At 45.8% G+C, this 26016-nt stretch overlaps 1 protein-coding gene across 4 annotated transcripts in view; it reads right to left on the minus strand.

The window, feature by feature from the left end:
- The window catches only part of LOC118361189 (brefeldin A-inhibited guanine nucleotide-exchange protein 1-like), a 134924-nt gene that overhangs the window by 44102 nt on the left and 64806 nt on the right, over window positions 1–26016 (minus strand). For 3 of the 4 annotated variants that reach the window (XM_052483727.1, XM_052483726.1, XM_052483729.1), the window contains 8 exons: window positions 13727–14018; window positions 12832–12948; window positions 12368–12627; window positions 10176–10309; window positions 6181–6415; window positions 5447–5546; window positions 5196–5335; window positions 4988–5096 (listed from right to left, as the gene is read on the minus strand). In XM_052483727.1, the coding sequence (XP_052339687.1) occupies window positions 4988–5096; window positions 5196–5335; window positions 5447–5546; window positions 6181–6415; window positions 10176–10309; window positions 12368–12627; window positions 12832–12948; window positions 13727–14018 (1387 nt within the window). The remainder of the gene's footprint in view (window positions 1–4987; window positions 5097–5195; window positions 5336–5446; window positions 5547–6180; window positions 6416–10175; window positions 10310–12367; window positions 12628–12831; window positions 12949–13726; window positions 14019–26016) is intronic. The other variant, XM_052483728.1, reaches the window with a different exon arrangement.

Raw genomic sequence — 26016 nt, forward strand, 5'->3', positions numbered from 1 at the left:
GAGGGTGGCACAGCCAGGGTAGAGGGAGGAGGGTGGCACAGCCAGGGTAGAGGGGGAGGGTGGCACAGCCAGGGTAGAGGAGGAGGGTGGCACAGCCAGGGTAGAGAAGGAGGAGGGTGGCATAACCAGGGTAGAGGGAGGAGGGTGGCACAGCCAGGGTAGAGGAGGAGGGTGCAAAGCCAGGGTAAAGGGAGGAGGGTGCAGAAACAGGGTAAAGGGAGGAGGGTGCAAAGCCAGGGTAAAGGGAGGAGGGTGCAAAGCCAGGGTAGAGGGAGGAGGGTGCAAAGCCAGGGTAGAGGGAGGAGGGTTTAAAGCCAGGGTAGAGGGAGGAAGGTGGCACAGCCAGGGTAGAGAAGGAGGAGGGTGGCACAGCCAGGGTAGAGGGAGGAGGGTGCACAGCCAGGGTAGAGGAGGAGGGTGCAAAGCCAGGGTAAAGGGAGGAGGGTGCAGAAACAGGGTAAAGGGAGGAGGGTGCAAAGCCAGGGGGTGCACAGCCAGGGTAGAGGAGGGTGCAAAGCCAGGGTAGAGGGAGGAGGGTGCAAAGCCAGGGTAAAGGGAGGAGGGTGCAAAGCCAGGGTAGAGGGAGGAAGGTGGCACAGCCAGGGTAGAGAAGGAGGAGGGTGGCATAACCAGGGTAGAGGGAGGAGGGTGCACAGCCAGGGTAGAGGGAGGAGGGTGCAAAGCCAGGGTAAAGGGAGGAGGGTGCAAAGCCAGGGTAAAGGGAGGAGGGTGCAAAGCCAGGGTAGAGGGAGGAAGGTTGCACAGCCAGGGTAGAGGGAGGAGGGTGCACAGCCAGGGTAGAGGGAGGAGGGTGCAAAGCCAGGGTAAAGGGAGGAGGGTGCAAAGCCAGGGTAGAGGGAGGAAGGTGGCACAGCCAGGGTAGAGAAGGAGGAGGGTGGCATAACCAGGGTAGAGGGAGGAGGGTGGCACAGCCAGGGTAGAGGAGGAAGGTGGCACAGCCAGGGTAGAGGAGGAAGGTGGCATAGCCAGGGTAAAGGAGGAGGGTGCATAGCCAGGGTAGAGGGAGGAGGGTGGCACAGCCAGGGTAGAGGAGGAGGGTGGCACAGCCAGGGTAGAGGAGGAGGGTGCACCAGCCAGGGTAAAGGGAGGAGGGTGCAAAGCCAGGGTAGAGGGAGGAAGGTGGCACAGCCAGGGTAGAGAAGGAGGAGGGTGGCACAGCCAGGGTAGAGGGAGGAGGGTAGCACTGCCAGGGTAGAGGGAGGAGGTGGCACAGCCAGGGTAGAGGAGGAAGGTGGCATAGCCAGGGTAGAGGAGGAGGGTGCATAGCCAGGGTAGAGGGAGGAGGGTGGCACAGCCAGGGTAGAGGAGGAGGGTGGCACAGCCAGGGTAGAGGAGGAGGGTGGACCAGCCAGGGTAGAGTGAGGTGGGGGCACAGCCAGGGTAGAGGGAGGAGGGTGGCACAGCCAGGGTAAAGGGAGGAGGGTGGCACAGCCAGGGTAGAGGAGGAGGGTAGCACTGCCAGGGTAGAGGGAGGAGGGTGCACAGCCAGGATAGAGGAGGAGGGTGGCACAGCCAGGGTAGAGGAGGAGGGTGGCACAGCCAGGGTAGAGGAGGACGGTGGACCAGCCAGGGTAGAGTGAGGTGGGGGCACAGCCAGGGTAGAGGGAGGAGGGTGGACCAGCCAGGGTAGAGGGTGAGGTGGGGGCACAGCCAGGGTAGAGGGAGGAGGGTGGCACAGCCAGGGTAAAGGGAGGAGGGTGCACAGCCAGGGTAGAGGAGGAGGGTGGCACAGCCAGGGTAGAGGGAGGAGGGTGGAACGGCCAGGGTAAAGGGAGGAGGGTGCACAGCCAGGGTAGAGGAGGATGGTGGCACAGCAAGAGTAGAGGAGGAGGGTGGCACAGCCAGGGTAGAGGGAGGAGGGTGGCATAACCAGGGTAGAGGGAGGAGGGTGGCACAGCCAGGGTAGAGGAGGAAGGTGGCACAGCCAGGGTAGAGGGAGGAGGGTGGCACAGCAAGAGTAGAGGGAGGAGGGTGGCAGAGCCAGGGTAGAGGAGGAAGGTGGCACAGCCAGGGTAGAGAAGGAGGAGGGTTGCATAACCAGGGTAGAGGGAGGAGGGTGGCACAGCCAGGGTAGAGGAGGAAGGTGGCACAGCCACGGTAGAGGAGGAAGGTGGCATAGCCAGGGTAGAGGAGGAGGGTGTACAGCCAGGGTAGAGGGAGGAGGGTGGCACAGCCAGGGTAGAGGAGGAGGGTGGCACAGCCAGGGTAGAGGAGGAGGGTGGCACAGCCAGGGTAGAGGAGGAGGGTGGACCAGCCAGGGTAGAGTGAGGTGGGGGCACAGCCAGGGTAGAAGGAGGAGGGTGGCATAGCCAGGGTAAAGGGAGGAGGGTGCACAGCCAGGGTAGAGGAGGAGGGTGGCACAGCCAGGGTAGAGGAGGAGGGTGGCACAGCCAGGGTAGAGGAGGAGGGTGGCACAGCCAGGGTAGAGGGAGGTGGGTGTTACAGCCAGGTTAGAGAGAGGAGGGTGGCACAGCCAAGGTAGAGGGAGGTGGGTGGCACAGCCAGGGTAGAGGGAGGTGGGTGTTACAGCCAGGTTAGAGAGAGGAGGGTGGCACAGCCAAGGTAGAGGGAGGTGGGTGGCACAGCCAGGGTAGCAAAACTCTCTTCAAAGTTTACTAGTTCTAATCACAATGTACAGTATAACCAGTGGTGTTTTTTCCCCATATTGGACACAGAGCTGACTTAAAAAACTCTAAATCTATCCAGAACCTACAGCGTTTGAAAGCAAGTAACATGAGATTATGCAAATGAAAGGTAGATAAGGCATCTAAATAACACTCACAGTACTAGTCACAGCCACCGTAGCCCCCTCCACACTCTATCTAGGTCCCAATGACCCCTACTGTTGCAACAGCAACCAGTCTACCAAACACTGCACACCTTTCTGCCATTACCTGCTCTTCCTGTGAAGTCAGCCAACCAGAGAACAAAGAGGAAAAGACCGAAATTAAGAGAAAGTGGAGAGGTATTATCTATGTAATGATGTAAAAACACGTTTTCAGAAACACAATGCATTAGCTGAGCTACAGTATCTACATGGAAAATTGCATAATTAGGATGCACTTTCACTGACTCAGAAAAACACATTTTGTTTGAAGTAACCTAAAAGCGTAGGAGACTAGTCACAGCAGCCAATACCAGGACATACTGTCTACTTCGGCATGGTCACTAAATGAGTTGGCACGAGCTGTATGGTGACTTCGGCATGGTCACTAAATGAGTTGGCACTAGCTGTATGGTGACTTCGGCATGGTCACTAAATGAGTTGGCACTAGCTGTATGGTGACTTCAGCATGGTCACAAAATGAGTTGGCACTAGCTGTATGGTGACTTTGGCATGGTCACTAAATGAGTTGGCACTAGCTGTATGGTGACTTCGGCATGGTCACTAAATGAGTTGGCACTAGCTGTATGGTGACTTCAGCATGGTCACAAAATGAGTTGGCACTAGCTGTATGGTGACTTCGGCATGGTCACTAAATGAGTTGGCACTAGCTGTATGGTGACTTCAGCATGGTCACAAAATGAGTTGGCACTAGCTGTATGGTGACTTTGGCATGGTCACTAAATGAGTTGGCACTAGCTGTATGGTGACTTTGGCATGGTCACTAAATGAGTTGGCACTAGCTGTATGGTGACTTCGGCATGGTCACTAAAAGAGTTGGCACGAGCTGTATGGTGACTTCGGCATGGTCACTAAATGAGTTGGCACTAGCTGTATGGTGACTTCGGCATGGTCACTAAAAGAGTTGGCACGAGCTGTATGGTGACTTCGGCATGGTCACTAAATGAGTTGGCACTAGCTGTATGGTGACTTCGGTATGGTCACTAAATGAGTTGGCACTAGCTGTATGGTGACTTTGGCATGGTGACTAACCCTAACCCCTGTAGCAGTAATGCTGTTTGTTAGTTCTGCTGCCTTCCGTGACTTGGTAGAGTTAGCTCTCTGAGTGCCAGAAGGTAGCCTGAGGCTAGCCTCCTCTCTAGGGGGATATGTGGGGATATCTGGCACCCCTCTCAGAGCCTCTACTTCCCTGCTTCCTTCCTTGCCTTCGTTAAAGCTCTCTTTCCCTCCCTTCATTAGAGCCCTCCCTTCCTACTTGGTTAAAGGATCGAACAGGAATGATTCCTCTCAGCTCATTCTGAAGCAAGCCAGGGGTCTTATCCAGGAGCCCTGACAGAGGGTCTGTCTGTCGCACCATGGCTTTTCCTCATCAGCCGGTTCAGGGTATTGAGTTAGCCTGCCCTGCCCTGGTGTATTAGCCTGCCTGTATTGTATTAGCCTTTCAGTGCTGCTGAGGGAGAGACTGTCCTGTCAGGGTCTGACTGGGCTAGCCACACTGATGGATACTAGCCATCGATCTCTTTCTCAGGGTCTGTGCTAGCCATAATGATGAACACTAGCCTTCTCTCTCAGGGTACAGTATTGAATTAGCCTTCTGTACAATCTGTAGGCTACTGATGAATGCTAATGGCTAGTCTTCTGTCTCAGGGAATATGCTATAGCTGTATTGATGAATACCACTCTTCCCTCTAAACCCAGTTAACCCTAGTGATGAACGGTAGCCTCAGGCAGGTTTGACTGAGAGTAAAGCCTTGGCCGTCTTCCCTTTGCTCATAGTTTTACCATTCTACAGGAAAAGGTAGATAAGCACAATATGCCCCCATGCATCAGCGGCTATAAATATGGTAAATACACACTCTAGGGTTCCACCATTGCTGATATGGAGAATTGAAGTTCTGGGATGTGGGAAGTCAGAGTGATGTAAGCGGAATATATCAAATACACTCCAAATAGTGGAGGACTCCAACTGTGCATCCAAACCCTTTGATCCTCCACAAAGGAGCAGGCAGAACGGTGCACTTGAAGAATGGCTAAACAGTTTTCCTCAGGATCTAAATCCAACCCAGTGGCACACCTCTCCCCACCAGCCTCAGGGTAACTGAAGTTTGGTCAGTCTCTTACCAAGGCTGGTCTGGGAGTTGGGGTTGACATACTGGTCTTTACTCCACTCTACCATACACTTCAAGATGGACACCAGACACTCCAGGCCTTTCTTCCTCAGGGTCAACTCCTGGTGGGAACAGAGAAATGTTACATCAACTTTAGAGCAATATACATGTACCAAATACACAAAGAAATACACTTTTCTATAGCCATTGGTCAGTCTTACTTGGAGTGGTGTTGTGCCGAGCTCGTGGCCTGCCCGGCCCTGTGCGATCTTCGAGAGGTCATTCACCAGCCTCTCAAAGATATTAGCAGCATTCAAGTCACAATCATAATTCACATAGATATCCACCACACCCTGGGCATCTGAGGGAGGAGACATTAGGGACAGTTGGTACTTGACTTGTAACTGACGTTGATGCGCTGTACCACAGAGAGCATTTCAAATTGACACCACACACACACACACACACTCGCCTGCACATATTCTGGTGAGGGTCTGTATGACCATCCATTTATGGTCGTAGGAGCTTGTGGACGTCTCCAGAATGTACAGGAAAATCTCCTTGAAGAACACCTGCGCAGCAAAACAAACTGTGACAGTTAAAGATGAGGACACAAAGAGGCCGAGAGGAGAAAAGCTTCATGAATCTTCATTTACAGAACTATCCACTGTAACAAAGCCATAAACACATACATCTCACTGCAGGCTGACCGCTCAACTGTGAAATCATAACATCTCAACCAGCAACATCTGTCTCCGGAAAATACGATGATTTCCTTCATGGCCACAAACAGTCGCGGGTAGATTAAGTCATCAACTTCAGCATGAGGAAATATTACAACCAGACAACTGTGGAAGTGGACTACAAATCAGAAGCAACAGCTAACAGGTAATACTGAAACTCAATCGCACTGAGACAGAACTACATTACTGTGCCCCTCTGATAAACTTCATCTCCCATTAATCACCTGTGTCAGGTGCCTGCTGTATTGAGAGCTGAGAGGTTTACAACATTGGGAGAGGGAACAGGAGAGATTGGAATTTGGGGATAGGACAGCTATTCAGCGACAGAACAGAACAGTGTCTCGGCCTGCATGTTCATGGGTTGGTCAGGTAGCTCAGTTAGTCCCCCATAATGGAACAAAAAAACTAAATCAGCAGCTTAATCTTTTGCGACAGAGGAAAAACCTAAATGTTATGTAGCTACCTCAATCTGCATCTTGAGGTGGGTCTTGAAGTGGGAGAGGAGGGTGAGGAAGATGGAGAGCGAGAGCGAGAAGACCTCTGGGATGGAGGAGACGCCGTTCTTAGACAGCGCCACACACAGGTACTGCTTGATGGCGTTGATGAACATCTCGTTGGTCTTGAAGACGGGCCCAGCGTTCTGCAGGATGGACAGCAGCAGCTGGAGGGACAGCACCTTGGAGCGCAGCTCGTGGGACCTGGCAGGAGACCGAAAGAGGCATCGATTCAGACTTCTAACATTCAAGTGCAACAGGAATAAGAATTCTTTATATGTTCAGTAGCCAAACATTGTAGATAGAAATGCCATGAATAGAGCCTATTTGACTCCTTATTCTAAATGTCAGAGATGTTTGTTCCAGCATATTTATATCTGAACGTTCCAAAACGTTGTGCCTGCTGAACTTTACCTTGATTTATACCATATGCCATCAATCAGCTTAATATGCACATGAAGTAACCCCTGATAATGTATTCATTATTGTGGGATGAAGACAGAGATCTGGGGTGGACTAGGACCAAAAATGGCCCAGGCATTTCTAACACACTGGCCAATTCTTTTTTCTTGAGGCCCCTACACTGGCCCATTTTCCCTTGAGGATCCCATTATTAGCCAGATAATTATCATTTTCCACAACAACAAAAAACAACAAGTTATTCAGGCCCTTAGGCCGAAATGCCAGATGGCCAGCCCACCCCTGACAGAAATGCATCAATAACAGGTGCTCTGTGAGACACCATCTGATTCATCAGTTATTAGCAGCACTTCCTGGTTGACCCACAACTGACAGAGAATCCTAATGGTCTGGTGGCAGTCAGGGGATCTGGGGATGTCCGCCTAATGTCCACCTCTATACTAAGAGCCTGACCTAGCGAGATGAGCTGGAGCTGTTTTCCTTTTTCCAATAACATTTCCAATTATAGATCTGCACATACAAACACCATATGTTACAATGTAGAGAAGGCATATTTCCGTAATAGATCATTATAGTTAGATAATTATATTGTCCATTTCCCCTATCCATAAGTCCCACCCGTATTTCTAAACAGCTGTATGATGGAGGAGTAGGAACCCAAAATATGTATTTATTTGCAGTGACTGGCTTCCTATCTGTAATGCTCCCAAGCCCTCCTCCACAGACAGACTGATATTAATGTAGCATACAGAAATACAGTGCATTCGGAAAGTATTCAGACCGCTTGACTTTTTACACATTTTGTTATTTTACAGCCTTATTCTAAAATGGGTTATAAAAAATGTCCCTCTCAATCTACACACAATACCCCATAATGACATCACAATACCCCATAATGACATCACAATACCCCATGTCATCACAATACCCCATAATGACAAAGCAAAAACAGGCTTTTAGAAATGTTTGAAAATGTAAAAAAATAAATACCTTATTTACATTAGTATTCAGACCCTTTGCTATGAGACTTCAATTGATCAATTCAATTGATTGGACATGATTTGGAAAGGCACACACCTGTCTATATAAGGTCCCACAGTTGACAGTGCATGTCAGAGCAAGAACCAAGCAATGAGATCAAAGGAATTGTCCGTAGAGCTCTAAGACAGGATTGTGTCGAGGCACAGATCTGGGGGAGGGTACTAAAACATTCTGCAGCATTGAAGGTCCCCAAGAACACAGTGTCCTCCATCATTCTTAAATGGAAGAAGTTTGGAACCACCAAGACTGTTCTTAGAGCCGGCCTCCCGGCCAAACTGAGAAACCGGGGGAGAAGGCCTTAGTCAGGGAACCCAATGGTCACTCTGACAGAGCTCCAGAGTTCTTCTGTAGAGATGGGAGAACCTTCCAGAAGGATAACCAACTCTGCACCACTCCACCAACCAGGCATTTATGGTAGAGTGGCCAGACGGAAGCCACTTCTCAGTAAAAGGCACATGACAGCCTGCTTGGAGTTTGCCAAAAGGCACCTAAAGACTCTCGGACCATGAGAAACAAGATTCTCTGGTCTGATGAAAACAAGATTGAACTCTTTGGCCTGAATGCCAAGTGTCACGTCTAGCGGAAAACTGGCACCATCCCTACAGTGAAGCTTGGGTGGCAGCATCGTGCTGTGGGATGTTTTTCAGTGGCAGGGACTGGGAAACTAGTCAGGATCGAAGGAAAGATGAACAGAGCAAAGTACAGACAGATCCTTGAAGAAAACCTGCTCCACAGCACTCAGGACCTCAGAGTAAAGGTTCACCTTCCAACAGGACAACGACCCTAAGCACACAGCCAAGACAACGCAGGAGTGGCTTCGGGACAAGTCTCTGAATGTCCTTGAGTGGCCCTGCCAGAGCCCGGACTTGAACGCGATTGAACATCTCTGGAGACCTGAAAATAGCTGTACAGCAACGCTCCCCATCCAACCTGACAGAGCTTGAGAGGATCTGCAGTGAAGAATGGGAGAAACTACCCAAATACAGGTGCCAAGCTTGTAGCGTCATACCCAAGAAGACGTGTGGCTGTAATCGCTACCAAAGATGCATTAACAAAGTTCTGAGTAAAGGGTCTGAATACTTATGTGAATGTGATATTTCAGTAATTATTTTTTTTAAATACATTTTCTAAAATGTATAAAAACGTGTTTTTGCTTTGTCATTATGGGGTATTGTGTGCAGATTGATGAATAAAAAAACCGATTTAATCAATTTTAGAATAAGGCTATAACGTAACAAAATGTAAAAAGTCAAGGGGCCTGCAGCGCAGGGGAAACCTGACAACTTTATCATTTCAGCTTGGCCCGGAAAAGGGAAGCAGGGTACATTTTCAGTACAATAACAAATCAACCATTTGAACCATAGAAAATCCAAAGGAACAAAACATACCTGAGCCATGAACAACAAGACAAATGACCTAGGGCATGTTTTCAACATTTTTAAATGTATATATGAAAAACATAAATCATATGTGTGGTGTTCATAGTCAGTTGGTTGAACTGAACATGCCATGCAGCCTTGGAGTTTGATAACTTCCCCATTTGACTGTTGAGGACTGTCGGTGTGCTTCCTTAAAGCCAATTTGAGGTGACAAAAAAACAAGGTAATATGCCAAACTTTAATCTTTTATTAACAAATTACAACAGCAAGATTCAATACTGATTTGTAATCCCTAAAAAGACATGTTCAAAGCATCTGTTGTAAGTTACACAGCTATAAAGCAGGTCTCCTGTGTGTCGTCCGGGTATCACCAGAGCCAGTCATGGAGTAAATCTGTCTGTGGGTGAAAAGGCGTTCTGTCTTACAGACACCGAGCACAGGCCTTCCTCTGGTGGCACAGCCATCCTCCCTGTCACCCCTGACAAAGGCCAGTGATAAACAGGGATCCATTCCACCATTGTCTAGAAGACGGAACGTCTCTCGTGTTCTTAAACAGAACTCTGACAACACTACAGGAACACTGGGCCAGAACTCTCACTAGCCAATGCGGATAGAGTGTTAGGCCACATGGGCCATTGGGAGAATGATGGGAGACTGAGACAGTCAGAATTGAGTTACCATACAGAAACCAGATTCAGGAAATCCTGTTATGTAAAAACTGCTATCAGATCCAGCAAATCAGATGCTTCTTTGGCTGTAACGGGCTGGGAAATGCATACAGAAGAACACCGAAATGTAATCTCCCTTATATTGGATCAAAGCAAAATCTGATTCGATATTTTTCCCTTGTAATTTCCTGTTCTACAGAGGGAGAAAAAACAGGGAGCACAGGAAGCGATACAGAACCAATAATCACCTAAGTGATGCTACATCCAAACACACACCAACCATCACAACACTCCCAACTAATAACTAGGCTACCCTCCACAAGACATGATTCAACTAAGGAACACACTCCAAAAATAAACCTGTAATAGCCTATTTACTAGGGTAATAAATCTACTGATCCTCTATTCTCTAAAACCAAGCAATAATAAGATTCCTGATACAGGAACTCAACTTACTTTGGGTCTGGCGGTCCATCTGACAGAGGCTTCATAGACAGCTTGCAGAGCGATCTAAACACTAGGAAGGCATCCTTCTGGAGAATATGGGAGAACTTAGCACCTGGTACTGGGCCTGTGGTCGCCCCCGACTCCTAACGCAGAAACACAAACAGATGGTCTACATCAAAAAAGTTTAATCAAGAGTCAATTATCAAGAGTCAATTATCAAGAGTCAATTATCATCCAAAATTAATTCCCCATTTGACAAAAAGAGTGTGAAATAAATGCTTCCAATTAATGTATCTGTTCAACCTTGATCGTGTAAGACTGTAAATCCTACACTCTTAGAAAAAAAGGGTTCCAAAAAGGATTATTCGCTGTCCCCATAGGAGAACACTTTTTGGTTCCAGGTAGAACCCTTTTTGGTTCCAGGTAGAACCCTCTGTGGAAAGGGTTCTACATTGAAATCAAAAGGGTACTTACTACCTGGAAACAAAAGGGTTATACCTGGAACCAAAAACTGTTCTTCAAAGGGTTCTCCTATGGGGACAGCTGAAGAACCCTTTTTGGTTCTAGAGTGTAGATAATTACAGTGCTCACATATCGCTATAATAACCTGAGGACTGAGAGGAGATAGTCTATGAATCATGTTGGAATCAACCCCAGCAGACTGGAAGACAGACACTCTGATTCAGAGGAACTGAGAGGAGATAATCTATGAATCATGTTGGAATCAACCCCAGCAGACTGGAAGACAGACACTCTGATTCAGAGGAACTGAGATGAGATAATCTATGAATCATGTTGGAATCAACCCCAGCAGACTGGAAGACAGACACTCTGATTCAGAGGAACTGAGATGAGATAATCTATGAATCATGTTGGAATCAACCCCAGCAGACTGGAAGACAGACACTCTGATTCAGAGGAACTGAGATGAGATAATCTATGAATCATGTTGGAATCAACCCCAGCAGACTAGAAGACAGACACTCTGATTCAGAGGAACTGAGATGAGATAATCTATGAATCATGTTGGAAATCAACCCCAGCAGACTGGAAGACAGACACTCTGATTCAGAGGAACTGAGAGGAGATAATCTATGAATCATGTTGGAATCAACCCCAGCAGACTGGAAGACAGACACTCTGATTCAGAGGAACTGAGAGGAGATAATCTATGAATCATGTTGGAATCAACCCCAGCAGACTGGAAGACAGACACACTGATTCAGAGGAACTGAGATGAGATAATCTATGAATCATGTTGGAATCAACCCCAGCAGACTAGAAGACAGACACTCTGATTCAGAGGAACTGAGATGAGATAATCTATGAATCATGTTGGAATCAACCCCAGCAGACTAGAAGACAGACACTCTGATTCAGAGGAACTGAGATGAGATAATCTATGAATCATGTTGGAATCAACCCCAGCAGACTAGAAGACAGACACTCTGATTCAGAGGAACTGAGATGAGATAATCTATGAATCATGTTGGAATCAACCCCAGCAGACTAGAAGACAGACACTCTGATTCAGAGGAACTGAGAGGAGATAATCTATGAATCATGTTGGAATCAACCCCAGCAGACTGGAAGACAGACACTCTGATTCAGAGGAACTGAGAGGAGATAATCTATGAATCATGTTGGAATCAACCCCAGCAGACTAGAAGACAGACACTCTGATTCAGAGGAACTGAGATGAGATAATCTATGAATCATGTTGGAATCAACCCCAGCAGACTAGAAGACAGACACTCTGATTCAGAGGAACTGAGATGAGATAATCTATGAATCATGTTGGAATCAACCCCAGCAGACTAGAAGACAGACACTCTGATTCAGAGGAACTGAGATGAGATAATCTATGAATCATGTTGGAATCAACCCCAGCAGACTAGAAGACAGACACTCTGATTCAAAGCGGTTGGGTTAAATGCAGAAGATCCCCCTTTCCCTTTCTGACTGCAGCAGCAGAGGGATTGAATAACCCTCAGCTCTTTAATTCCTCATGTTACTAATGACTTCCATGTTCCTTTTTACAAATTGATAAGCCCTTTAAATGCAAAAAAAAAGAAGAAGTTATCAGACTGGGTATTTAAACAGTTTTATTTGTCTGTTAAAACAGACACCCATGCTAGCACAAAATCACTTTGTAGAGCAAAGTGTGTCGCCGTGGTGACAGTCAGGTCAATCCCTCTCACCTGTGTATCATTGGAGCAGACAGACAGCCTGTCGTCGGGCAGCGACGGGGTGAAGCTGGCAGAGATGGGCGTGCCGGGGATTCCGTTGGCATGGACATTCTCGCTGTCGCTGCCCAGCGCCCCCTCGTCTTCCGCCACCTCTGTGACCTCTGTTACCTTGGTGATGACCTCAGCGGGTTCCATAATCTCTGGGGGCTGCTTGGTCTCGCTAGCAGGCTCCTTGGCATCTGAACACAGATGAGCAGGGTTCAGGCAGTACCCTTTGGAGTGGTTTAGTATGCAAGGGTCAAAATAGCACTGAGACACACAGCTCTCTCTCTTTCTAGATAGGACAAACAAGTAAACACACAGTAATGCCTAAACTCTCCACACTTCTCATTCTAAAATTATTTTGTATCAACAAAAGTCCATTGTTGACTTAACTGACCGCAGACACAAATGTGATTTCAGATGCATAGAGTTACCTTCAACGATGGTGTTGACGACTTCCTGTAGGATGCTCTGGACGATCTCCTGGGCTTTCTCCTCATAGTTAGGCTCCTCCTCTTCTACTGCTGTCTCTTGGTCACGCTGAGCAGCACCTTGAACACAACACAAGTAAAACTTTAGTCAAAGTCCATTTAAAAGAACCTGAATACACTTAAAAAATGTAAGATGGGAAAGAGTGAATTGACAGATTGAGTAAAGAAAGTGTTTTCTCTGAGTGAGACTGAGCATTAGCCTTTGATACTGTAATTGTCAATGTTGACCCGATAAACAGTAGTCACTGGTATCAGCTACCACATCTTCCCTGAAGACATTGTGCGTGGATGTGTGTTTGTGTTGAAAGCAGTGAGTAATTTGGAAACAAAATGATTATTGAATCTTTGGATGAGTCTTTTTCTCAATCTCTTTTCTATGCCTTCTCTCAGTCAGTCACTAATGAAAGCACTTATGGGCTGCATTACCACCGAGTGCATTACCACCGAGTGCATTACCACCGAGTGCATTACCACCTAAAGAGAAAGCTGTCTCATCAAATGCTTATTTAACACAGACAAAATATTTTGTCCCAGAGTTCTGCCAATATTGAGTACACAAAAATGTAAAGGTTGAGGCTTTGTTACTGTCTAAAGCAGCCAAGGTACTAGCCGAGCACAATACCCCTGGAAATGTCTTTCCTCAAACACACTGCAAAGTACTGAGCGAGAGTGAAATTCTTTGTCTGTTTGACCTTGAACATGACTGCCTATATTTGTGAGTCTGAGTGTGTCCCTGTCTGTCTGTCTGTCTGTCTGTCTGTCTGTCTGTCTGTCTGTCTGTCTGTCTGTCTGTCTGTCTGTCTGTCTGTCTGTCTGTCTTTTCTAAGGTGAAACTCACACTGTGCTGCTGCTGCCTCTGTCTGATGGTTCTCTGCTGTGCTGAACTCAGAGTCATTCATTCCATGTTCCCCCTGCTCCTCCTCCGTGGCCCCCTGGGTTGGGGTAGGAGTGGTGGGGGTGGAAGTGGGCGTGGGTGTAGAGGGGGTGGTGGGGCCGTTGGCCTCCCGGGGAGGGCCCTTGGCTGGGAGGTAGACGTGCTGCTGGAGCTGTGGTGAGTCCGGTTCCTGTTCCTGGGTGACTTGGGAGTGCTGCCGGGGCCTCTCCCTTTCCATCTGCTTGGCCTCCTGGAGCTACGGAGGGGGTAGAGGGGAGGAGGGGTACAGACGGGCAGACACAGACACACACAGCCAGACCCAGGCCAACCCAGCGTAGGCACATACAACCAAACACACACAGACAAAGCCAAATGCACGCACACACACACACACACACACACACACACACACACACACACACACACACACACACACACACACACACACACACACACACACACACACACACAGACAAAGCCAAATGCACGCACACACACACACACACACACACACACACACACACACACACACACACACACACACACACACACACACACACACACACACACACACACACACACACACACACACCCACACACACACAGAGAAATGTGTTAACAAAATGTACACAAAGTCATTATATCAATTCCCTCTCAAAGATTCCCTAAGGGATTTCCACCCCAATGCCAAGCAGCAACACTTCCCGATGTCAGATCAGGAAGCAACACACGGCAGGTTTGGAATCCCAGCTTTCCAGGCAGAGACATTAGAACACATATTCAGCATGGCTCTTAACATCAGGTCTGTCTAACATGTGTGTATGAATGACATGCTGTCAAAACAAGTATGAGGCAGAGCAGCTCACATGCTTATATAAACTGGGATATTTCAGTGCAGAACAGGAGACATAGTATTTCTGGTCTAAAATACTGCATGTTCTCCTGGTTGATGTGTCACTGATGTTGATTTGATGTGTATTGATGAGGAGATGTTGAATTACATCGAGAGACAGTTGTCTGAATTATAAATGTCTTCATATGATTCCTCCACAGGCCCAAAGTCATCTGGAGATGTTGTTTATTTTCATTTGGATATGAAGCTATAAATATACACATCATAAACATTTCTAACAGAATACAATGGAAAACGTTATAATATTTGCTCTTCAGCCAAGCTGTAGCAGCCCCCTACACAGTATGAATCTATAACAGCTCTCTATAGTAGCCCCCTACACAGTATGAATCTATAACAGCTCTCTATAGTAGCCCCCTACACAGTATGAATCTACAGCAGCTCTCTATAGTAGCCCCCTACACAGTATGAATCTATAACAGCTCTCTATAGTAGCCCCTACACAGTATGAATCTATAACAGCTCTCTATAGTAGCCCCCTACACAGTATGAATCTATAACAGCTCTCTATAGCAGCCCCCTACACAGTATGAATCTATAAAAGCTCTCTATAGTAGCCCCCTACACAGTATGAATCTATAACAGCTCCCTACACAGTATGAATCTATAACAGCTCTCTATAGTAGCCCCCTACACAGTATGAATCTATAACAGCTCTCTATAGTAGCCCCCTACACAGTATGAATCTATAACAGCTCTCTATAGTAGCCCCCTACACAGTATGAATCTATAACAGCTCTCTATAGTAGCCCCCTACACAGTATGAATCTACAGCAGCTCTCTATAGTAGCCCCCTACACAGTATGAATCTATAACAGCTCTCTATAGTAGCCCCCTACACAGTATGAATCTATAACAGCTCTCTATAGCAGCCCCCTACACAGTATGAATCTACAGCAGCTCTCTATAGTAGCCCCCTACACAGTATGAATCTATAACAGCTCCCTACACAGTATGAATCTATAACAGCTCTCTATAGTAGCCCCCTACACAGTATGAATCTACAACAGCTCTCTATAGTAGCTCACTACACAGTATGAATCTATAACAGCTCTCTATAGTAGCCCCCAACACAGTATGAATCAATAGCAGCCCCCTACACAGTATGAATCTATAACAGCCCCCTACACAGAATGAATCTATAACAGCTCTCTATAGTAGCCCCCTACACAGTATGAATCTACAGCAGCTCTCTATAGCAGCCCCCTACACAGTATGAATCTACAACAGCTCTCTATAGTAGCTCACTACACAGTATGAATCTACAACAGCTCTCTATAGTAGCCCCCTACACAGTATGAATCTACAGCAGCTCTCTATAGTAGCCCCCTACACAGTATGAATCTATAACAGCTCTCTATAGTAGCCCCCAACACAGTATGAATCAGCTCTCTAACAGCTCTCTATAGCAGCCCCCTACACAGTATGAATCTACAACAGCTCTCTATAGTAGCTCCCTACACAGTATGAATCTATAACAGCTCTCTATAGTAGCTCACTACACAGTATGTATCTATAACAGCTCTCTATAGTAGCCCCCTACACAGTATGAATCTGTAACAGCTCTCTATAGTAGCTCACTACACAGTATGAATCTATAACAGCTCTCTATAGTAGCTCACTACACAGTATGTATCTATAACAGCTCTCTATAGTAGCCCCCTACACAGTATGATTCTATAACAGCTCTCTATAGTAGCTCACTACACAGTATGTATCTATAACAGCTCTCTATAGTAGCCCCCTACACAGTATGAATCTATAACAGCTCTCTATAGCAGCCCCCTACACAGTATGAATCTATAACAGCTCTCTATAGTAGCCCCCTACACAGTATGAATCTATAACAGCTCTCTATAGCAGCCCCATACACAGTATGAATCTATAACAGCTCTCTATAGTAGCCCCCTACACAGTATGAATCTATAACAGCTCCCTACACAGTATGAATCTATAACAGCTCTCTATAGTAGCCCCCTACACAGTATGAATCTATAACAGCTCTCTATAGCAGCCCCATACACAGTATGAATCTATAACAGCTCTCTATAGTAGCCCCCTACACAGTATGAATCTATAACAGCTCCCTACACAGTATGATTCTATAACAGCTCTCTATAGTAGCCCCGTACACAGTATGTATCTATAACAGCTCTCTATAGTAGCTCACTACACAGTATGAATCTATAACAGCTCTCTATAGTAGCCCCGTACACAGTATGTATCTATAACAGCTCTCTATAGTAGCTCCCTACACAGTATGAATCTATAACAGCTCTCTATAGTAGCCCCCTACACCATATGAATCTATAACAGCTCTCTATAGTAGCCCCCTACACAGTGTGTATCTATAACAGCTCTCTATAGTAGCCCCCTACACAGTATGAATCTATAACAGCTCTCTATAGTAGCTCACTACACAGTATGTATCTATAACAGCTCTCTATAGTAGCTCACTACACAGTATGAATCTATAACAGCTCTCTATAGTAGCCCCCTACACAGTATGTATCTATAACAGCTCTCTATAGTAGCTCACTACACAGTATGAATCTATAACAGCTCTCTATAGTAGCCCCCTACACAGTATGTATCTATAACAGCTCTCTATAGTAGCTCACTACACCGTATGAATCTATAACAGCCCTCTATAGTAGCCCCCTACACAGTATGAATCTATAGCAGCTCTCTATAGTAGCCCCCTACACAGTATGATTCTATAACAGCTCTCTATAGTAGCTCACTACACAGTATGTATCTATAACAGCTCTCTATAGTAGCCCCCTACACAGTATGAATCTATAACAGCTCTCTATAGCAGCCCCCTACACAGTATGAATCTATAACAGCTCTCTATAGTAGCCCCCTACACAGTATGAATCTATAACAGCTCTCTATAGCAGCCCCATACACAGTATGAATCTATAACAGCTCTCTATAGTAGCCCCCTACACAGTATGAATCTATAACAGCTCCCTACACAGTATGAATCTATAACAGCTCTCTATAGTAGCCCCCTACACAGTATGAATCTATAACAGCTCTCTATAGCAGCCCCATACACAGTATGAATCTATAACAGCTCTCTATAGTAGCCCCCTACACAGTATGAATCTATAACAGCTCCCTACACAGTATGATTCTATAACAGCTCTCTATAGTAGCCCCGCTCCTACACAGTATGTATCTATAACAGCTCTCTATAGTAGCTCACTACACAGTATGAATCTATAACAGCTCTCTATAGTAGCCCCAGTATACACAGTATGTATCTATAACAGCTCTCTATAGTAGCTCCCTACACAGTATGAATCTATAACAGCTCTCTATAGTAGCCCCCTACACCATATGAATCTATAACAGCTCTCTATAGTAGCCCCCTACACAGTGTGTATCTATAACAGCTCTCTATAGTAGCCCCCTACACAGTATGAATCTATAACAGCTCTCTATAGTAGCTCACTACACAGTATGTATCTATAACAGCTCTCTATAGTAGCTCACTACACAGTATGAATCTATAACAGCTCTCTATAGTAGCCCCTACACAGTATGTATCTATAACAGCTCTCTATAGTAGCTCACTACACAGTATGAATCTATAACAGCTCTCTATAGTAGCCCCCTACACAGTATGTATCTATAACAGCTCTCTATAGTAGCTCACTACACCGTATGAATCTATAACAGCCCTCTATAGTAGCCCCCTACACAGTATGAATCTATAGCAGCTCTCTATAGTAGCCCCCTACACAGTATGAATCTATAACAGCTCTCTATAGTAGCCCCCTACACAGTATGAATCTATAACAGCTCTCTATAGTAGCTCACTACACAGTATGAATCTATAACAGCTCTCTATAGTAGCTCACTACACAGTATGTATCTATAACAGCTCTCTATAGTAGCCCCCTACACAGTATGTATCTATAACAGCTCTCTATAGTAGCCCCCTACACAGTATGAATCTATAACAGCTCTCTATAGTAGCCCACTACACAGTATGTATCTATAACAGCTCTCTATAGTAGCTCACTACACAGTATGAATCTATAACAGCTCTCTATAGTAGCCCCCTACACAGTATGTATCTATAACAGCTCTCTATAGTAGCTCACTACACAGTATGAATCTATAACAGCTCTCTATAGTAGCCCCCTACACAGTATGTATCTATAACAGCTCTCTATAGTAGCTCACTACACAGTATGTATCTATAACAGCTCTCTATAGTAGCTCACTACACAGTATGTATCTATAACAGCTCTCTATAGTAGCTCACTACACAGTATGTATCTATAACAGCTCTCTATAGTAGCTCACTACACAGTATGTATCTATAACAGCTCTCTATAGTAGCTCACTACACAGTATGTATCTATAACAGCTCTCTATAGTAGCTCACTACACAGTATGTATCTATAACAGCTCTCTATAGTAGCCCCCTACACAGTATGTATCTATAACAGCTCTCTATAGTAGCCCCCTACACAGTATGTATCTATAACAGCTCTCTATAGTAGCCCCCTACACAGTATGTATCTATAACAGCTCTCTATAGTAGCCCCCTACACAGTATGTATCTATAACAGCTCTCTATAGTAGCCCCCTACACCATATGAATCTATAACAGCTCTCTATAGTAGCCCCGTACACAGTATGTATCTATAACAGCCCCCTACACAGTATGAATCTATAACAGCTCTCTAAAGTAGCCCCCTACACAGTATGAATCTATAACAGCTCTCTATAGCAGCTCTCTATAGTAGCCCCATACACAGTATGTATCTATAACAGCTCTCTATAGTAGCCCCCTACACAGTATGAATCTATAACAGCCCCCTACACAGTATGAATCTATAACAGCCCCCTACACAGTATGAATCTATAACAGCTCTCTATAGTAGCCCCGTACACAGTATGTATCTATAACAGCCCCCTACACAGTATGAATCTATAACAGCTCTCTAAAGTAGCCCCCTACACAGTATGAATCTATAACAGCTCTCTATAGCAGCTCTCTATAGTAGCCCCCTACACAGTATGAATCTATAACAGCTCTCTATAGTAGCCCCGTACACAGTATGAATCTATAACAGCTCTCTATAGTAGCCCCGTACACAGTATGTATCTATAACAGCTCTCTATAGTAGCTCACTACACAGTATGAATCTATAACAGCTCTCTATAGTAGCTCACTACACAGTATGTATCTATAACAGCTCTCTATAGTAGCCCCCTACACAGTATGTATCTATAACAGCTCTCTATAGTAGCTCACTACACAGTATGTATCTATAACAGCTCTCTATAGTAGCCCCCTACACAGTATGAATCTATAACAGCTCTCTATAGTAGCTCACTACACAGTATGTATCTATAACAGCTCTCTATAGTAGCCCCGTACACAGTATGTATCTATAACAGCTCTCTATAGTAGCTCACTACACAGTATGAATCTATAGCAGCTCTCTATAGTAGCCCCCTACACAGTATGAATCTATAACAGCTCTCTATAGTAGCCCCCTACACAGTATGAATCTATAACAGCTCTCTATAGTAGCCCCCTACACAGTATGAATCTATAACAGCTCTCTATAGTAGCCCCCTACACAGTATGAATCTATAACAGCTCTCTATAGTAGCCCCCTACACAGTATGAATCTATAACAGCTCTCTATAGTAGCCCCCTACACAGTATGAATCTATAACAGCTCTCTATAGTAGCCCCCTACACAGTATGTATCTATAACAGCTCTCTATAGTAGCTCACTACACAGTATGAATCTATAACAGCTCTCTATAGTAGCCCCGTACACAGTATGAATCTATAACAGCTCTCTATAGTAGCCCCCTACACAGTATGAATCTATAACAGCTCTCTATAGTAGCCCCCTACACAGTATGAATCTATAACAGCTCTCTATAGTAGCCCCCTACACAGTATGTATCTATAACAGCTCTCTATAGTAGCCCCCTACACAGTATGTATCTATAACAGCTCTCTATAGTAGCTCACTACACAGTATGAATCTATAGCAGCTCTCTATAGTAGCCCCCTACACAGTATGAATCTATAACAGCTCTCTATAGTAGCCCCCTACACAGTATGAATCTATAACAGCTCTCTATAGTAGCCCCCTACACAGTATGAATCTATAACAGCTCTCTATAGTAGCTCACTACACAGTATGTATCTATAACAGCTCTCTATAGTAGCCCCCTACACAGTATGAATCTATAACAGCTCTCTATAGTAGCCCCCTACACAGTATGAATCTATAACAGCTCACTACACAGTATGAATCTATAACAGCTCTCTATAGTAGCCCCCTACACAGTATGAATCTATAACAGCTCTCTATAGCAGCCCCATACACAGTAGGAATCTACAGCAGCTCTCTATAGTAGCCCCGTACACAGTATGAATCTATAACAGCTCTCTATAGTATCCCACTACACAGTATGAATCTATAACAGCTCTCTATAGTAGCCCCCTACACAGTATGAATCTATAACAGCTCTCTATAGTAGCTCACTACACAGTATGTATCTATAACAGCTCTCTATAGTAGCCCCCTACACAGTATGAATGTATAACAGCTCTCTATAGCAGCCCCCTACACAGTATGAATCTATAACAGCTCTCTATAGTAGCCCCCTACACAGTATGAATCTATAACAGCTCACTACACAGTATGAATCTATAACAGCTCTCTATAGTAGCTCACTACACAGAATGAATCTATAGCAGCTCTCTATAGTAGCCCCCTACACAGTATGAATCTATAGCAGCTCTCTATAGTAGCTCACTACACAGTATGAATCTATAACAGCCCCCTACACAGTATGAATCTATAACAGCCCCCTACACAGTATGAATCTATAACAGCTCTCTATAACAGCCCCCTACACAGTATGAATCTATAACAGCTCTCTATAGCAGCCCCCTACACAGTATGAATCTATAACAGCTCTCTATAGTAGCCCCCTACACAGTATGTATCTATAACAGCCCTCTATAGTAGCCCCCTACACAGTATGAATCTATAACAGCTCTCTATAGTAGCCCCCTACACAGTATGAATCTATAACAGCTCTCTATAGTAGCCCCCTACACAGTATGAATCTATAACAGCTCTCTATAGTAGCCCCCTACACAGTATGAATCTATAACAGCTCTCTATAGTAGCCCCCTACACAGTATGAATCTATAACAGCTCTCTATAGCAGCCCCCTACACAGTATGAATCTATAACAGCTCTCTATAGTAGCCCCCTACACAGTATGTATCTATAACAGCCCTCTATAGTAGCCCCCTACACAGTATGAATCTATAACAGCTCTCTATAGTAGCCCCCTACACAGTATGAATCTATAACAGCTCTCTATAGTAGCCCCCTACACAGTATGAATCTATAACAGCTCTCTATAGTAGCCCCCTACACAGTATGAATCTATAACAGCTCTCTATAGTAGCCCCCTACACAGTATGAATCTATAACAGCTCTCTATAGTAGCTCACTACACCATATGAATCTATAACAGCTCTCTATAGTAGCTCACTACACAGTATGTATCTATAACAGCCCTCTATAGTAGCCCCCTACACAGTATGAATCTATAACAGCCCCCTACACAGTATGTATCTATAACAGCCCCCTACACAGTATGAATCTATAACAGCTCTCTATAGTAGCCCCCTACAAAGTATGAATCTATAACAGCTCTCTATAGTAGCCCCCTACACCATATGAATCTATAACAGCTCTCTATAGTAGCTCACTACACAGTATGAATCTATAACAGCTCTCTATAGTAGCCCCCTACACAGTATGAATCTATAGCAGCTCTCTATAGTAGCCCCCTACACCATATGAATCTATAACAGCTCTCTATAGTAGCCCCCTACACAGTATGAATCTATAACAGCTCTCTATAGTAGCCCCCTACAAAGTATGAATCTATAACAGCTCTCTATAGTAGCCCCCTACACAGTATGAATCTATAACAGCTCTCTATAGCAGCCCCCTACACAGTATGAATCTATAACAGCTCTCTATAGTAGCCCCCTACACAGTATGAATCTATAACAGCTCTCTATAGTAGCCCCCTACAAAGTATGAATCTATAACAGCTCTCTATAGTAGCCCCCTACACAGTATGAATCTATAACAGCTCTCTATAGCAGCCCCCTACACAGTATGAATCTATAACAGCTCTCTATAGTAGCCCCCTACACAGTATGAATCTATAACAGCTCACTACACAGTATGAATCTATAGCAGCTCTCTATAGTAGCCCCCTACACAGTATGAATCTATAACAGCTCTCTATAGTAGCCCCCTACAAAGTATGAATCTATAACAGCTCTCTATAGTAGCCCCCTACACAGTATGAATCTATAGCAGCTCTCTATAGTAGCCCCCTACACCATATGAATCTATAACAGCTCTCTATAGTAGCTCACTACACAGTATGAATTTATAACAGCTCTCTATAGTAGCCCCGTACACAGTTTGTATCTATAACAGCTCTCTATAGCAGCCCCCTACACAGTATGAATCCAGGTGCATGTGTAGGTGTACTACAAAAATCATGTTAAAAGAAGTGAAAAACTGAGCCACACGATGATGTAAGCATGATTCAGAGGAAAGACACAGGTCAGGAATGGAAGAAAATACAGTATTACACAACTACCAATAAGATTGTGGATGACACATCTTCTCTAACACCAGCCTATAGTCATTTCCCCCCAATTCCTACACACAACATAAAACATGGGGCATTATCAGATTATTAACGTAACAGAATTTGTTCTCAACCCCTTTCCTGGCTAAATAAAGGTTAAATCAAGAGAGGACATGAGTCTAGAGGTCATGCTGAATAACAGATCCAGGCAGACGTGTTCAGAATGCAGATCACTGTCCCACTCCAGGTAGGGGTGAGAGTCCTCCAATCAGATGTGTTCAGAATGCAGATCACTGTCTCACTCCAGGTAGGGGTGAGAGTCCTCCAATCAGACGTGTTCAGAATGCAGATCACTGTCCCACTCCAGGTAGGAGTGAGAGTCCTCCAATCAGATGTGTTCAGAATGCAGATCACTGTTCCACTCCAGGTAGGGGTGAGAGTCCTCCATTCAGATGTGTTCAGAATGCAGATCACGGTCCCACTCCAGGTAGGGGTGAGAGTCCTCCAATCAGATGTGTTCAGAATGCAGATCACTGTCTCACTCCAGGTAGGGGTGAGAGTCCTCCAATCAGATGTGTTCAGAATGCAGATCACTGTTCCACTCCAGGTAGGGGTGAGAGTCCTCCATTCAGATGTGTTCAGAATGCAGATCACTGTCTCACTCCAGGTAGGGGTGAGAGTCCTCCAATCAGATGTGTTCAGAATGCAGATCACTGTCCCACTCCAGGTAGGGGTGAGAGTCCTCCAATCAGATGTGTTCAGAATGCAGATCACTGTCCCATTCCAGGTAGGGGTGAGAGTCCTCCAATCAGATGTGTTCAGAATGCAGATCACTGTCCCACTCCAGGTAGGAGTGAGAGTCCTCCAATCAGATGTGTTCAGAATGCAGATCACTGTTCCACTCCAGGTAGGGGTGAGAGTCCTCCAATCAGATATGTTCAGAATGCAGATCACTGTCCCACTCCAGGTAGGGGTGAGAGTCCTCCAATCAGATGTGTTCAGAATGCAGATCACTGTCCCACTCCAGGTAGGGGTGAGAGTCCTCCAATCAGATGTGTTCGGAATGCAGATCACTGTCCCACTCCAGGTAGGTGTGAGAGTCCTCCAATCAGACGTGTTCAGAATGCAGATCACTGTCCCACTCCAGGTAGGTGTGAGAGTCCTCCAATCAGATATGTTCAGAATGCAGATCACTGTCCCACTCCAGGTAGGGGTGAGAGTCCTCCAATCAGACGTGTTCAGAATGCAGATCACTGTCCCACTCCAGGTAGGAGTGAGAGTCCTCCAATCAGACGTGTTCAGAATGCAGATCACTGTCCCACTCCAGGTAGGTGTGAGAGTCCTCCAATCAGATATGTTCAGAATGCAGATCACTGTCCCACTCCAGGTAGGGGTGAGAGTCCTCCAATCAGACGTGTTCAGAATGCAGATCACTGTCCCACTCCAGGTAGGGGTGAGAGTCCTCCAATCAGATGTGTTCAGAATGCAGATCACTGTCGCACTCCAGGTAGGGGTGAGAGTTCTCCAATCAGACGTGTTCAGAATGCAGATCACTGTCCCACTCCAGGTAGGGGTGAGAGTCCTCCAATCAGACGTGTTCAGAATGCAGATCACTGTCCCACTCCAGGTAGGGGTGAGAGTCCTCCAATCAGATGTGTTCAGAATGCAGATCGCTGTCTCACTCCAGGTAGGGGTGAGAGTCCTCCAATCAGATGTGTTCAGAATGCAGATCACTGTCCCACTCCAGGTAGGTGTGAGAGTCCTCCAATCAGATGTGTTCAGAATGCAGATCACTGTCCCACTCCAGGTAGGGGTGAGAGTCCTCCAATCAGATGTGTTCAGAATGCAGATCACTGTCCCATTCCAGGTAGGGGTGAGAGTCCTCCAATCAGATGTGTTCAGAATGCAGATCACTGTCCCACTCCAGGTAGGAGTGAGAGTCCTCCAATCAGATGTGTTCAGAATGCAGATCACTGTTCCACTCCAGGTAGGGGTGAGAGTCCTCCAATCAGATGTGTTCAGAATGCAGATCACTGTCCCACTCCAGGTAGGGGTGAGAGTCCTCCAATCAGATGTGTTCGGAATGCAGATCGCTGTCTCACTCCAGGTAGGGGTGAGAGTCCTCCAATCAGATGTGTTCAGAATGCAGATCACTGTCTCACTCCAGGTAGGGGTGAGAGTCCTCCAATCAGACGTGTTCAGAATGCAGATCACTGTCCCACTCCAGGTAGGGGTGAGAGTCCTCCAATCAGATGTGTTCAGAATGCAGATCACTGTCCCACTCCAGGTAGGTGTGAGAGTCCTCCAATCAGATGTGTTCAGAATGCAGATCACTGTCCCACTCCAGGTAGGGGTGAGAGTCCTCCAATCAGATGTGTTCAGAATGCAGATCACTGTCCCATTCCAGGTAGGGGTGAGAGTCCTCCAATCAGATGTGTTCAGAATGCAGATCACTGTCCCACTCCAGGTAGGAGTGAGAGTCCTCCAATCAGATGTGTTCAGAATGCAGATCACTGTTCCACTCCAGGTAGGGGTGAGAGTCCTCCAATCAGATATGTTCAGAATGCAGATCACTGTCCCACTCCAGGTAGGAGTGAGAGTCCTCCAATCAGATGTGTTCAGAATGCAGATCACTGTCCCACTCCAGGTA

Source organism: Oncorhynchus keta, chromosome 28, assembly GCF_023373465.1.
Source record: "Oncorhynchus keta strain PuntledgeMale-10-30-2019 chromosome 28, Oket_V2, whole genome shotgun sequence".
NCBI lineage: Eukaryota > Metazoa > Chordata > Actinopteri > Salmoniformes > Salmonidae > Oncorhynchus > Oncorhynchus keta.